A 14,413-nucleotide genomic window follows, 5' to 3' on the forward strand; every position below is an offset into this window, starting at 1 on the left:
GAATCCTTTCGTAGCAAAATGTCCCAAAAAAACGTATCGCAAGCAGCAAAATATGTGTTGGCACTGCTGAGTAGATGCATCCTTGAAGAAAGATGGTGGCTGGGGATGGAGCTGTCCATGTGGGTTCGCTTCAACGGGTGACGCGTTGATATCGGAACGCTCGGAATCGATCGGAACGAGACGAGTCGCATCTCGCCCAACTCACGACGAGTTCATCTATCATATCTTTGATGCACAACGAACCATTCGTCAAGATATAGGTACATGCAACTGTATTCCATACAAAATATCTACTAGTACAAGGCCATATCGCACGAGGCATGTGCCGCAAAACATACAGATAAGAAGCTAAAAGAGCAAGTTTGTCCGAATGAACCTAACAGCTATACCTCCTTGACCATTTATATCAACGCCTTGCATACCAAACGCAACATAAATATGAAAATGCCTAAACTCCTCAATGCTCTCTTCTTTTGCCCATGAGTCCCCATAAAGCATTCAAAACACCCCTTTTCAAAAACACCAAACACCTATCTCCTCAGTGACCTCAAACCCTTACAAATAACCCATCCAGAGCGGATCGCACTGACTCAACTTAGCCGGATGCACCGCAACAGCCACCAAGTCCACTACTGTCTGGTTCGCAGGTAGATTGGCGCCCGTGGGTAGGCTACCAATCGCGCTGGCCCTCTTGACTACCAGATCGCTATTACTCTGCACACTCTCCCTGAGCACCTCGGGAGTAAGCTGGCTGGCCTTATGCTGCGAGGTGAACCAGTGGTTCATCTCGTCGCGCATGAAGATGCTGAGTTGCATCTCTAGCTCGCCCTCGGGTTCGATCAAACAGCGCGCGACTGTCATGACACTGGGAGCGAAGATGCCTTCGAGATTCAACGGCCCCATGAGAGTTTGTAGGTTGGGTGTGAGGCGGAAGGGTACTGGTTCCGAGTTGTGCAAGATGGGCTTACCAACTGCCATGCTCGGGATCAGTTCGGAACCCCAAATGCGGCCGCTAGAGCGCGAGACGCTGATCTTCTGGGGGAAGCGCGTATTCATATGCATGACATAGGTCATGAATGTGAGCGCAGCGAGTTGGTAGCTGAAGGTACGGCGGAAGAGCCAGAAGTCGGCGAAGGTGGGGAAGGTAGCACGGAAGTAGTCTTGGATGACCGTCGGGGGCACGTATTTCTCTTGCACAGCAGCGAATGTTTCGAGGCGAATGCTGTTGGCGTGATCAAGGTTCTTCTGTTGGGGTTGGGTTAGAGACTGGCGGCTTGCATGCGCGTCGGAAGAACTTACTGGCTGGAGTGCTCGCAGCTTCTCGATGCTGAAGAGCACGGGTTCATCCTTGTTGATACCATTCTTCCGGCAGTAATCCTCGTAAATACCTTGCATGTTGATATATGACGGGTCGTCTTGTACCATACGCACACTAGGGGTAATCGGTACCATAAGCGGAAGATGGAACTGCAAATTTCTTCGCCGGCTCTCCTTGCGCTTAGCCAGTATGCCGTTGAAAATGCGGAAGAGTTGTAGGATACGCTCCTCGCGCCTGGAACTTCTAGCAGCCGGGAACTGAATAGCGAAGGGGTGCACGCTTCCATCGTGACCACGAATCTTGAGACGGCGATGGCAAATACCGACACCGCGCACCAGTTCCACATCTGGCAGGAAGCGTTCAATGCGCACAAAGTCGGAGTTCTTGTCGCGATGTTGCAGGTACTGCCCAGGCACTTCTACATCGTCGAACTTGAGGAAGCGGAACTCACTAAGCTGATGCGTATACTGTTCGAGCGGAACTGTGAGCTTCCTGCGATCGAGCCTTTCCTCGAAGCGATTTCGCCATGTGCGCAGCTTCTGGATGTACTCGTACATCGTTGGCTTGTTGGTAACAAAGTCCTTTTCGAAAGCCTTGCGAATGTGGGGCGGGAGGACCGACTCGGCGAAACGTGTTATGTTTGCTTCAGTTGATTGCGGTAGCTTGATCTCCCTCGCATATAGGTTAGGCTGGCGACCGACATATGACAGACCATCGTTGAGCAGAGCAACAATGAGTCGATACGCATCCTCGTCAGGTGGGCACTTGAAGTTCTTCTGGATCTGGTCAAGCATCGTCTCCATGGAGAGGGCGAGGAGAGGGAAAGCCGTTTTGAGGATAGCGCTGATCTCCTCGACATGATCCCACGGCTTCTTCGGCGCTGGGGCTGCGTCGCTAGGAGCTGGTGCACCATCTTGCGTAGCAGTTTCTGTCTTGACAGTGCCGTTGGGCGTGCCGTTCGCAGCAGCCTTAATGTCCGCACCTGCGGTTGTTGGCCGGCTGCCGGTGCTGGATCCGGGTCTGGTTTCTGGCGAAGCCTGCTTCGTTGCGGGTGACCCTTGCCCCTGTTGTTGCTTGGCCTTTGCAGCCTTCTCTTTTGCCTCCTTCTGCTCGTGCGTCTTCTTGAGAACCGCCATATCCTCTCGCGTTGTTCGAAGATGGCAGTACAATGCCTGAGGATACGTCTTCGCCAACTTGCCGAGAATGGATCTGGCGATCGGCGCCTCCTGTCGTGACAGACTGTTCAACAACTGTGGAATGTAAGTTATCCAATACCATGCCGGTGTATCACCCTTGAACTCCTCAAACTTCTCCGCCAACTTCCTCTCCGGATTGTCCAAACTGAGCAACCACAACACACGTCCCAACAATTTCCTTGACTTGGCGTTCTTGAACTGGCTGGCTGCTTCGAGATAGCAGCTGAGTGCTGCCTCGGCCCTCTCCAGATTCTGCGGCTCCTCCTTGAAGAGCATGTCGTTGTATCGGCCCCACTCCGCCCATGCCTTCGGGAGCTTAATATCGAAGTACAACGCGGTACCGAATGCCTCGCCGGCTTCGTTCTTCTGACCCAGCTTGGCCAGGAACATACCCTTGAGCGTGTAGAACTCTGCCTTCTGGTTGGGTCCAAAGTAGTTCAGGTTGGTGTTGTTGATCACGTCCAGCCCACTGTTGAGATCGGCCTTGATCTGGTAGTGACACTTGGCCTGTTCGCGCAACTTGAGGAAAGCTTCTTGAATCTCGATGTTTGGGAGGGTGTAGATACGTCCAAGCTGGTTGATGCAGACTTCTGGCAAGTTGTGCTTGCGTGCGACGTGCGCGAAGCGGTTGATGATCCATGCCGTCTCGTGGTAACCTCTGTAGGCAAAGGAGTTGCCGCTAGCGTTGTTCTGAGTCGGCGGGAGGAGGTTGAGGTAGACGCCGTTGATCAACTGGAAGATGTGTTGTCGCCAGGTTACCAGGTCTTGCCACGCGTTGATGTCGTCCCAAAAGTTCGGTAAGCGGTCGCGCCAAGTGCTGAGGAGCAGCTTCAGCTCTTGAGATTTGACATCAAGGTTGACTTGCGTAGTCTGGGCAAGACTCTGGCAGATAACACTGGCATCATGAAGTTCGACAAGCTGCTGGAAGTGTTGAAGTAGCGGGATATGGGCCTGGGTAATGCGTCTGGGCAACTGGTGCCATTTTCTGATCGAAAGTTGAATGGATTCATCGCACAGTCGATGGAACTCCGGTTGCGATTCTTGCTTGTTGTGAAGCTTGAGAAGAGACATGAAAGTTTGGAAGAATACTCGTCGTGGTGTGGGCGCGTCGCTGACAGCTTTGATGGTTGCATCAAGCTGCTCGCGGGTCTCAGCATTCTGCCAAGCATCGAATACGCGCCAGGTTGATTCCAGGTAAAGATCGTTGAAGTTCTCGTGCTTGGCAAAGTCGCTCAAGATCTCCCATTGCTGAAGCTTCTGCGCGCAAATCACCCAGTGATCCTCCCAAAGCATGTACTCTCCAGTACTAAACGGCAGAACTGAGGTGCGGGCCTTGATCTGGGCAGCCTCGTACATCTGCTGTGCCTTGTCCCAGATGCCGCACTGCTCGTATGATAGAGCAGCGTTACTCTCTATGAATTGGCAACGTCGCCGCCATGTTCCGTAGAACAGGTCATCCTCTTGTAGGCCACTGTAAATTTCCAGTAAGGCGTCCAGGTTGCTCTCGCGTAGCTTCTCGACATCCACGACAGGTGAGATAGCGGAGTCTTCCATGTAGACAGCGGCCGTGTACCATGCGTTGTAGGTCTGAGCGAGGTACTTCATGATGTGAGGCGGGAACTTAACTCGCGGTCTAGCATGGACGATGGCGTCAAGCATGGTCGCAACACAGTTGGGTCGTTTGTCGAGTTGACGAGAATGGTAGTCCTTGGTGAGCAGTGCGGCCATACCCTTCTCAAGATCGCTCTGGTCATCCTTCGTAAGCGCCGTCCATGCCAGCGGGAAGAAAGCGATCCAGATGTCATGAGCAAGGTTACTATCGGTGTGTTGTAGGTGACCAAGTGGTTCGAAGATGTCCTTGATCTTGATGTCGGCCAATTGATTGCAGAAGCGGCGATGACCGTTTACAAGATTCTCCAGTTCGTCATCAACCATGACGTCGGCGATCCTCGGATCCCTTCCATATGAACCAAATAAAGCGGTGGGTTGCATGAGACGGAAATCTTCCGAATGAAGCTGTGCCGGCGTGTTCATTTCGACCGATCCAAACATCAAGTGGATGACTTGACTGAGCCAGTAGCTGTCGGAGAGTGTATCCCAATTCTGGGACGCAAGCACGTAGCTCAGGCGACTGGCTGCTGTGCGACTCAAGCTCTTATCAAAGATGGTCATGTATCGGTTGCGCATCTCAACATCCTGCGCTCGAGTACCAATCAGGAATGCGTGCTCCATCCGTACGGTAAGCTCACTCCTAGTGATCTTGGGGTCCTCGTAGATACGAATTACCAGGTCCAAGAAGCGAGTCAGTAGCGAAGTGTCGGCGCGGTGCTCGAAGAGCAACATCTTGCTTAGGACTGCCGTCTTCTCCTTAAGTGTAGGCACTGGCTCGGTGGAGTGGAAGATCCATTCTTCGACGAGATCTAGTACCTTCATACAGACAGAGTTGGTTTGAGAGCGCTCAACAAGTGAAGCCAGCACGCTGAGATATGGCCTTCGGTTCTCGCCAAGCTCGTTCATGCGCGCAGCCAGGATGTCAACTGTCTTCAGTACCAGATCAGTCTGAATCTCGACCTCACGAGGATCAGTAGGTGGGTTGGCTCCTTCGGGGCGCATAGCAGGTGGTACTGGCTGTCCTGGAATGCCGCTGGTGCCGGCAAGGTGGTCCTTGGCCATCTTGCCCTGGAAGGCCTTCATGACCTGTGGAATGTGTTGATCGATCTCCTCAGGCCGCTTTTGGCACAAGGTCCACAAGATATTGATGGCACTGACGTAGGAGCTATTGGAGAGAGCTTCCGTAGCAATCGTACCAAGGAAGTTTACGAATTCGGTAGAGGGCGATTCTTCAATGTTGCCTTCATCATCCGTAACAGGCTCAGGCATGACCTCGAGGATGCGCTTGAGGATAGGCTTCAGCTTCATTGTGCCGTCGTCCGACTCATCGGTTGCGTGAAGACTGGCCTGCACGTCTGGGTTCTCAGAACGAATTGGCTTCTCCAAGATCTTCTGGAATTGAGGAATGCGCTGCAGCACCCAGTCATCCGACTTGACATTCACGATGACTTTTACGATCTGGAGCGTGTTGATCATGCGTGTGCTGAACACTTCCGGTTTGTCCTCTTGCTTCATCTCGGTTAACAGGATCTCCTCGATCTTCTTGCTGAGCATGAGATCCAGGTCCAGATCGCTCCATAATCGCGGCGAGAGCAAGTCGTGCAATAACTGTACAGCCTTCTTGCATATCTCCGCAGGTTGTGGTGTGGTGGTGGTGACCGCTGTCGGGTCCTTGGATTTTGGTGAAGCCACAGGGAAGCGTTCTGGAAGATAGGCGATGAATTGAATCAGATACTTGATAAGCATCATACGAATGCCAGGTCCGGCCACGAAACCCCTCGATGAAGAGTTAGTGACTACTGCCGACCCGTCTGCTCGCCTCTTTAGTGCTTGAGGCGACTGAGATGGACGCTCGACAGGACCGGCGCTCTCGCTTGCTGTACGTTCTTCCCATGTTCTGATTAGGCTGATCAGATTCAACGCGAGCTTCTTTGCATCGGTCGAGGGATTCGGAGGTTGCGCAATCTTTGACAACGCCGTAATGATGATGGAGGATAGATGTTCACGGCCTTCGTAGAACAAGTCCGGATGACGAACCACAAAATTGAAGATACTCATCAGCTGCTGCAGGTTCGAGCTTTCCTCGGATAAAATCTTGCGAGGATACTGGATCCAGCGAGGCATCTTGGCGTCACCACCAGGCATGCGCTTCTTTAGGACAGGGGCCATAAGCTCAAGCGCCTGCATTACCAACGATCGACCCTCGTTTTGGTGTGCTTTGAGAAGGGCTTGATAGACTTGAACGGCGATCTTGACAGGCGTGTCGAATGCAGCGATGAAGAAGGCGATGAGCACGTAAGCGGCGTACTTGTTGATGATGTCTTCAAGCTTGATGTAGTTCCAGGCAAACTTGATGACGTCTTTGCGAGCATCTTGTATCATCCCGGGGTAGTGCTTGAGGAGGAGTGTGGTAAGCTGAAGGAGTTCCATCCGTGAGTGGTCGACACCAAGCTGGGCCGTGTCTTCTGAGAGCTCCAGGGTGGACTGCGGTTTCCAGAGCCGGCTGTGGATTGCCTCAGTCATGGCCTTGTCCATGAACTTGGTACCTTTGGCCTTTGGACCGAACAGGCTGTCCCAGTTGCGTTTCACATCCATGGCGAAGATGGGGTTGACGATGTAGCGGAAGATGAACGTCTTCGTCTTCTGAGAAGAGTTACGGGAAGTGTACAGATCGATACACTTGTTCACAATCGTTTTCCAGTAATCCACAGACTCACTGGAGATGATCTGATCATAGATGAAGTCGAACAGGCGCGGTGAGGCTTTCAACTCCTCAGATGTGACAGCATCGACTACTTCGAAGAAGAAATCCAGATTGTTCGGTTCTTGTTTCAGGTACGTGGTGAAGATGATCATGATCTGATCACCAGCTTGTTCTGTTGCCAGACGTAGCTCCGAGTCGAGGGTGTTCACCCTGAGCTTCTTCTCCAGTCCCCTGGCTGCGTCGAAGAGACCCTTTCGCAGCTCTTCGTTCGAAACGAGCCAGTTACTCGTCTCTTCGGATTGGCTGAGAGCGTACGCAATGTGAATGCCGTTGAGTTGAGCCTGGCACTTCTCCTTCTCGGTACCCTCAGGGTTCATGGCGCTCAGGAAGCCAGACGCATCTTCTGTCACCTGCTTACGAAGTACTTCGCTTGCTGGGTTCTCGAGTAGCTGTGCAAAGAATCGTCCCTGGGTCTGGTCCTTCAAATTGGGTGCGAAGTAGTCCCAAGCCTCCTTGGGATACATACAGAGGTACTTGATCAACGGCTCTCTGAAGGGGCTGTAGTGCGTCCTTCTAAGAGCCGTCTCAAGCTCGATAACCTTCTCGATGATTTGCTTGAGGAACGTCGCAGCGGCCGCCGGGAGCAGGTGGAAGATGTTGAAGATACCGGTGACGATCTTCATCTTGGGATTCTGCTCGATCATAGTGAACGAGATCTTCTGCAGACTGTTCTGGTCCGCAATGCTTTTGAGGTGATCAAGGAGACGTGTGCCAATCTCCACCTTGAAGTAGTTTGTGAGGAGCTTCAGCAACCGTGCCAGACCGTCAAGATTCTCGACAGAGAGCTTCCTTGGATCCTGGAGGTTGACAAGGATAGGACGAAGTCCACTCTGGAGGACATCTTTGGGCAGTTTGTTTGTAGCTGAGATAACGCCAGACAGGCCGATGTTCGCCGCCTCAATCACTTCTGGAGACTTCGAATATAGGCACTTGAAGAAGACAGCGATAATGCGGAGGAAGGTCTGGTTCGGCGGTGTCGTGCTAAACTCAGGGAAGGTTTGAGCGGTGGAGAGGAGACGGATGCATGCAACTCGTAGGTTGACGATGTGATCTGCGTTCCGCTGCTCAAAAGGCTTACTTGCCAAATGCTCGTCTTCGGCGTCGGCTAGTGCCAAAGACTCCATCAATAATCTCGTCAGTTGTTCGTTGAACTCGAGGATGTTGTTCTTGAGCTTCAAACAGAAAGTGATTGCGTCAATGTAGGCAATCTGAATACTGAACGGTAGTGCTCGCAGCGGCTTGGTCCAAATCGGTAAGATGAGTCTATCCTTCACCGGCGTGATCAGGTCGCTGACGCTCAACTCGGTCACATCTGACAACACCTGGAACGCCTTCTGGGTTGCGTCGCGCACACTCTTGTTCATATGCGAGAGATCACCCACGAGCTGTTGGCAGAGCTTCAGGGTAATGTTGTTGCCCTTATCGAAATCTTCCTTGGTCGTTTTCTTGTGACAGCGTCGGATGAGGTCTTGGATGAGGCCTTCTGCTTGTATGCGCGTCTTCGAGTCGAGATCGATAGGCATGTCCTTCATGACAAAGTTGAGTGCCCTAACAAGTTCGAAATGGCGGGGTACGAGCCATGATTGGGGAAGACCCAGTTGTTTGATCATGATTTCAATACCCCGAGTTCCGCCAGACTTCATGAACCAGTCATCAGCATGACAGTTGTGGCAAAACGTACTTGACAGCTCATTGAAGAACACGAACTTGTCCAAGGAACTATCATTGCCGAAGATTGCCTTCGTAGCATCGCGCATTGTGATGATGGCTTGTTCAGCAGCGTCCCGCACTGCGCCGTGTTCTGACGCCAGAGACTCGCCAATAGCTTCAGAAATGACATCGCTCTCAATCACGACAGGCCCTTCTCCTGAATGCACATCGAACGGCTTGTTCTTGTGTTTCAGAGTAGCAAATTGCGTTCCCAGCTCCAGAAGCGTGAAGTGCTTTGCCAAGTTGCTTACCAGAGCCTCCGCTTCCGACTTCAGCTCCGGTACCGAAACAGCAAAGATGCTCGCCTTCAGCAGTTTCTTGAGAGTCTCTTGTTCTACAGTCTTCTTGGTGATGGACTTTTCGCGCTCTGATGCGGTGAGGATGTCGTATCCCACATCAAACTTCTTGGCACACAAGTCGTTCGCTTGCAGGCGTACTAGCTGGGCGAAGTCTTCTGGCAAGCTGTCGAAACCGACCAGCAGCTTCGTATGTGCGGTGATGAGGCGAAGAGCCTGTTGCTTATGGAACGTGTCGGACTTTTTGGCTGCTGGAGTCTTTGGGATTTCGTGGAGCTTCGCGATGGCGGTGTCGATGCCTATCGCTGCGGGGAAGGCACGGTCTTTGGTAGATCCAATGAGTCGAATGTCAATAGATGACTGATCATCAGAGTACGGTTTGAAATCCAGCTCTGGTGGGCCAGTGATGAACTTGCGATTGCGTCCGCCTAGCTTTCCAAGAATGCGCATCGTGGTATGAGCGTGGAAGTGGCTGTACGGGTTAGGCTTCAGATGCTCCCATAGTGCAGCCATCAGCTCGTCGATGACTGGGGCCATGATCGGGTCCAGATAGTCCGCGGTGAGATTGTCCACGCAGAGCTCTAGAGTACGAAGACCCTGACCGACAAGATCCGAGCCAGCACGCAGAGCAACGACCAGTGGCCTCATCAAGTAACTGAGATGTGGCAACAAGTTACTGAGTCGTGCTGGCACTGTGAGAGATAGTTCAACGAAGAGATCCCTTTCAGCCGGCTTGCGCGCCGTCAAAAGAAGGTTGTTGAGCACGTCGAGTAGCATTTCCAGCAGGGGAAGAATTTCTTTGTACAGATGCTCAAATCTACCGCCACCAATACTTCTGAACAATGACCTGAGCAGGAGGAAGTAGTTCATGGGTTCTTCGGCAGTCGTGGATAGCTGAATCGACTTCGTTATGATCTTGCTGACGTGTGGTAATAGCACTTGCTCATTCTGGGCAGAGAATAGCGTAACGGCCATGAAGGAAAGTTTGAAGAGGCGAAGGAGGATGGAGGACTTCTTCACATCGGCAGTGCCAACCTCTTCGATTCGGTCCATAAGAAATTGCAACAGCATCCCCGAAAAGCTGGGTGATGTAGCCTCGGAAGCGAGAAGGAACTGTGGAACGTGAAGTAACGCCGGGTGATCGAACATCATATCGTACAAATGGGGTATCTCGGATGAAAACACTTCGTGGAACGTGGCTGGATCGATGTGGTGGAAGACAGTCGCAAACGTCTCCAAAAGGTCCTTCTCTTCCTTGCCACTCGACATCATGTGTTGGTTGCCCATGAAATCTCCCGGTGACAAGCCTTGTGTTTCAGGGGTCTTTTCAGTACCGTAGTAACGGAACACCTTGGCACCTTCGCGGAAAAGCTTGATAAGAACTTCCACCTCTTCCGCGTTGTAGCCAAACGACACTTCATGCCAGTTTGCAGATGCGTTGGTCGGATCAATCTCGTCCTTGATCTTGGCTGGGTTGCAGGCTCTTAGCTGATAGAAAAGATTCTTCAGCCCATGGAGTAGGTTCTTGAACAGGAACTTGTTGTCGGCAATGGGATCGGAGCTCCGGTCTCGTGGATTGGATGTCTTGATGGGTGTCGCGTTGGAAATGTCGATTTCGTCCCAATCCGGGGGGTTTTCCTGAACGGCCATGTGGTTCTCGTCGACCGCATCAATGGACGGTTGGCTGTACTGAGCTGAGAGCTTGACAGCATTGTGGTATTGTCGGTTCATTGCCGCGAACTTATCACCGATGGCATTCAGTATCATGATCAAGAAGTATCGCGCGTCCTCCTTAGGTTCCAATTTCGCGATGCACTCTGCCATGTTCAGCAGAAGCTTCGCGCTCATGGTCTGGAAGCTGGTTCCGGGAAATGTGTCGTGCAAATTCTTCGTGTAAACCTCAACTGTGCGTCGGATCTGCTCTTTCGACAGAGATTCTCGCAGATGGTGGATCAGATCGGCCAGCATGCTGTATGCGAGCGGACGCATGGTCTCGTACACTGTCAGGCCATCCCCGATCAACGTCTTCTCGTCCAGTAGCTCGTCAATCTTCTTGAGGAAGATTTTGCGGAAGTTGAAGTTGATGATATGCCTGATAGCGACTAGTAGCTCTTTCCGTGCGCCGGACTTTTCGCGTGGACAGTCCTTGAGCAGTCGGACGACGATATCAGGAAGGGTCGGAAGGAAATCGTTCAGCTGGTTTGCATACACCCTAAGTAGGTAAGCCAGAAAACTCATGGTTTTAACCTGAGCTGTTATGAAGTCGCCAAATGCCGCGCGGTTGCGAATGTCTTTGCTGACACCAGTGAAGATCTTGCCCTGCGCCTTGGCCTCCTCATGTGCCTTCTCTTGTGGCTTCGCCTGAAGCAAAAGTACGTTCTTGATCAGTGGTACAAAAAGTTTCACGTTTTTGTTCACACAGTTCCTGTAGGCCTGGAATAGAGATACCACGATTATTGGACACTCTGCGAGGACCTTGAACGACTGCATTCCCTTGAGCAGCATGCGCGTTTGCTGGTGTTCCGATCCAATATCGCCTGCGGAACCAGATGTGAGGGCGGTCGCTGGCGAGCTCGGGCGTGGGGACTGGGAGAATTGGTGGTTATTCGGGGTGGAAGGGACGCCTTGCGAGGCCGAAGCTGTCGTGTTGCTGTCGAAGGTATCGTGCACCGCCTGCTCCATCGTCTCGAACATTTCCTGAATCAGATCCAAGAATGGCTGAACTCGGTCCGCGAGCGCCTTGGTTTGGTGGCGCTGAAAGTCCATGATGGTCTTCATGCACAGAACCGCATTGTCCTCGTTCTCCAGCTTCACCAAGCTCATGAGTTTGTCGACGATCTTGGCCGCGTGCGGTTCTATGGCTTCGGTCGGGTTCATCGGAAGACGGTGCAGGATCTCGAGGACACAGTTCCGTATGCGCTGTTTCTGAGTCAGAAGGCTGTAGAGTTGTCGCAAGTTGTGCGCTCACCTGTTCGGGCGACGTGGAAATGAAGACTGGGTTGCCATCTAATATCTTGAGGAACACAGGGACGAGGTGATTCAAGAACGAGGCGTACTGCTGCCCTTGACAGTAGTTCTCAATGTTGTCCCGGATTTCAATCGCCTGGGTGCCCTTGACTCTGAGATCTGCGCCAGTCAGCCTATGTTCTCTTGTGACGATGCGCGCGCATGTTGTGGGCGTGCAGCGCGTGCAATGTAATGTGTACCAGAGTTTGGGTCGTCCAACTTGGAGGCCATAGCCTCGAAGTTGTGAGTCGCCATGGCGATGTTGCGTGCAGCCTACAGCCGCTCCTCCACCTTGTCGAAGTCCTCGTAGACTGTGCCCTGCAATGGCGCAGCTATCCAGTATGTGGCGCGATCAATGTAGCGGAAGACAGGCGCATTGGTCTCGGTGGCACGCGGTGGTGTGCGGAATCGGGTGCAGGTCGCTGCTGTGTCGAATATTAAATTTTGAAAAGGAAGGTGCAGGCGGGATGGCCTATATGGTCATTACAATCGTTATTGTGGAAGTGAGGCCTGGTGGTGGGGCGAGGGCGCGTCCCGAGTGCGGGTATGGAGTCGCGACTTGGAGTGATGGATGAGCTTCTGCAGAGCACTTAGCCTGGAGCTGACGAGCGAGGGAGGCACGCCGACCCCCAAAACTTAGCGCGTCGCTCTCATTGGTCGGCGCCACCCCTGTGCGCCGTGCGGGTGGCACCTTCCAAACCATGTCCGGCACATATCCAACAGTCATCTCTCCACAGCAGACTCCAGCCAGTTTTGGCAATCTGTTGTTGCTGTGTGCTTCTCATGTGATTTCGGACGTGGGTGATCCATGGATATTATTGAACGTGATTCATCCCGCCACCGTCTGCAAAATATATGTGCGACACTCTGCAGAGCCGCAACGGCAACGCATTCCTTCCAGTGCATACTTCGGCGGACTAAGATCACAACAAGCACTGCATTCAGAAGTTCACAGGTCAAATGGGACTTGACGCAAGATACAAACACTGTACATCTATCCAACTACCTGTCGTCGCTTGACTCACCCTTCATAAGCTCCCAGTCATCTGCAGTTCTGCCGTCATTGTGTGAAACAGGAAACATCACCATAGTTATACAAGGCCACACATCCACGTCCGGTCTTCCGTCTAAGATAAGAAATAGAAAAGTTGACATTTACATTGTTGGAGAGGCGCACCATGGTATTCGATGTCAAAATGTGGGGGCGGGAACATGGGGATAACGAATATGCGCAGCCTGATCCTCTGATCTCTACTTCTCATCGGGGTACATGGCCTCCTTAAGAGGAATTCCGAGCTCCTCGCGTATGGGCTCGAGCTCCTGGAGGTACTCTGCGTATTGACCCTTGTTCTCGACCTTGAACTTGATACCTGTGACGTATGTTAGTAATCAACGTCTCACGGTTGGCCGGATGCCGAAGTAGCGTATTCCAGAGGCCGTTTGGTTCCCTTTTGTGTAAAAAGAGACGGGACTGATATTGGGAACGTAGTAGAAGACGTACCCTCGAAAACCCGGACAGCTGAGGGGAAGTCGTTCACGCGCCTGGCAGCGCGGAGAGCGGCGGTGATGACGGTGGTTGAGGGAACGAGATCGTAGGCGAAGCAGTTGTTCAGGTTTCGCTGGCGATTGTCAGCCTATTGCCTCTGTTCGTGGCATCCTACAGTTGCCCAACCCGTGTCCGGTGATATCGGTGGGGTCACATCGTGGAGACAACCAACGTACCTGAAGCTCGAAAACGTCGTTCACCTTCTCGAATTCCTTCTCATATCTGTATTGAAGAAACACAAGTCAGCGATGGAGCTCCTGATGTCATCAATGGTGCTCAATGGCTGTCCATGATCTCCACATGACTCCTGCCCGTCCGACTCTACAGCCCCTCCCCGGATTGGTCGTACCTGGCGGTGAATTCCTCGAATGTCTCCTCGGCATGCGCATCGCTCTTGCGGACGGCCGACTGCGAGAAAGCACGCTGGGTGTTCAACGCAACGGGGGTTGCTCGGTAGGCCGGGACTCGCACGCCCACTCGGCTGACCTTCGACGCGGCGCGGACGAAGGACATGTTGCGATTTGGAGAGCTATTGACAAGCTACGGGAGGTGGATTCGGGGCTGCTGGGCGTGCGTAGCCGGCAGTGTGTCGATGAGTAGTGGTGTCGGTGGTGCGATTTCGCGTGAGGTTACGAAAACGAAAGCTCAGGCGATCCGAGTTGCGCCCAAGCCAAGCCGTCTTAAAAGTGGGTCGCACCCGTTCCTGGGACTGATGGCATAGTCGCATCGCCGCACATAGCCATATAACTTATAGTTGATCTGGAAGCATTCCTTATATTTTGATGTTCATTCGAATTATCTACATGCGCGCTACGTCGCCTTTCTAAGCAATGCACGCTATTGTCTTCCAAGGTCACTGATTCACGCTCTGCCTCCGACTATCTCTAGACGGGATTAATGAAGCTAGATAAGAGAATAGCTATGAGCGCGAGAATCGAAACAGTTCAGCGTTTACCCACAGGTTCT

General features: G+C 52.5%; 2 protein-coding genes across 2 annotated transcripts; both read right to left on the minus strand.

The window, feature by feature from the left end:
- Positions 1-555: 555 nt before the first annotated feature.
- On the minus strand, positions 556-12,156 carry J4E87_000120 (uncharacterized protein; the record flags this gene model as incomplete). The annotated part of the gene is made up of 4 exons (XM_049371779.1): positions 556-1,245; positions 1,300-11,814; positions 11,864-12,021; positions 12,102-12,156. 4 exons carry the CDS (start codon positions 12,154-12,156, stop codon positions 556-558), a joined length of 11,418 nt encoding a protein of 3,805 aa, XP_049237913.1.
- A 996-nt stretch (positions 12,157-13,152) lies between these two features.
- On the minus strand, positions 13,153-13,960 carry COX6 (Cytochrome c oxidase subunit 6; the record flags this gene model as incomplete). The annotated part of the gene is made up of 4 exons (XM_049371780.1): positions 13,153-13,271; positions 13,403-13,520; positions 13,624-13,669; positions 13,797-13,960. The coding sequence occupies 4 exons, from the start codon at positions 13,958-13,960 to the stop codon at positions 13,153-13,155; spliced, it is 447 nt and encodes a 148-aa protein (XP_049237914.1).
- Between the last annotated feature and the right edge of the window lie 453 nt (positions 13,961-14,413).

Source organism: Alternaria ethzedia (assembly GCF_023757985.1).
Source record: "Alternaria ethzedia strain BMP 0044 chromosome Unknown scaffold_1, whole genome shotgun sequence".
In the NCBI taxonomy this organism is placed as follows: Eukaryota; Fungi; Ascomycota; class Dothideomycetes; order Pleosporales; family Pleosporaceae; genus Alternaria; species Alternaria ethzedia.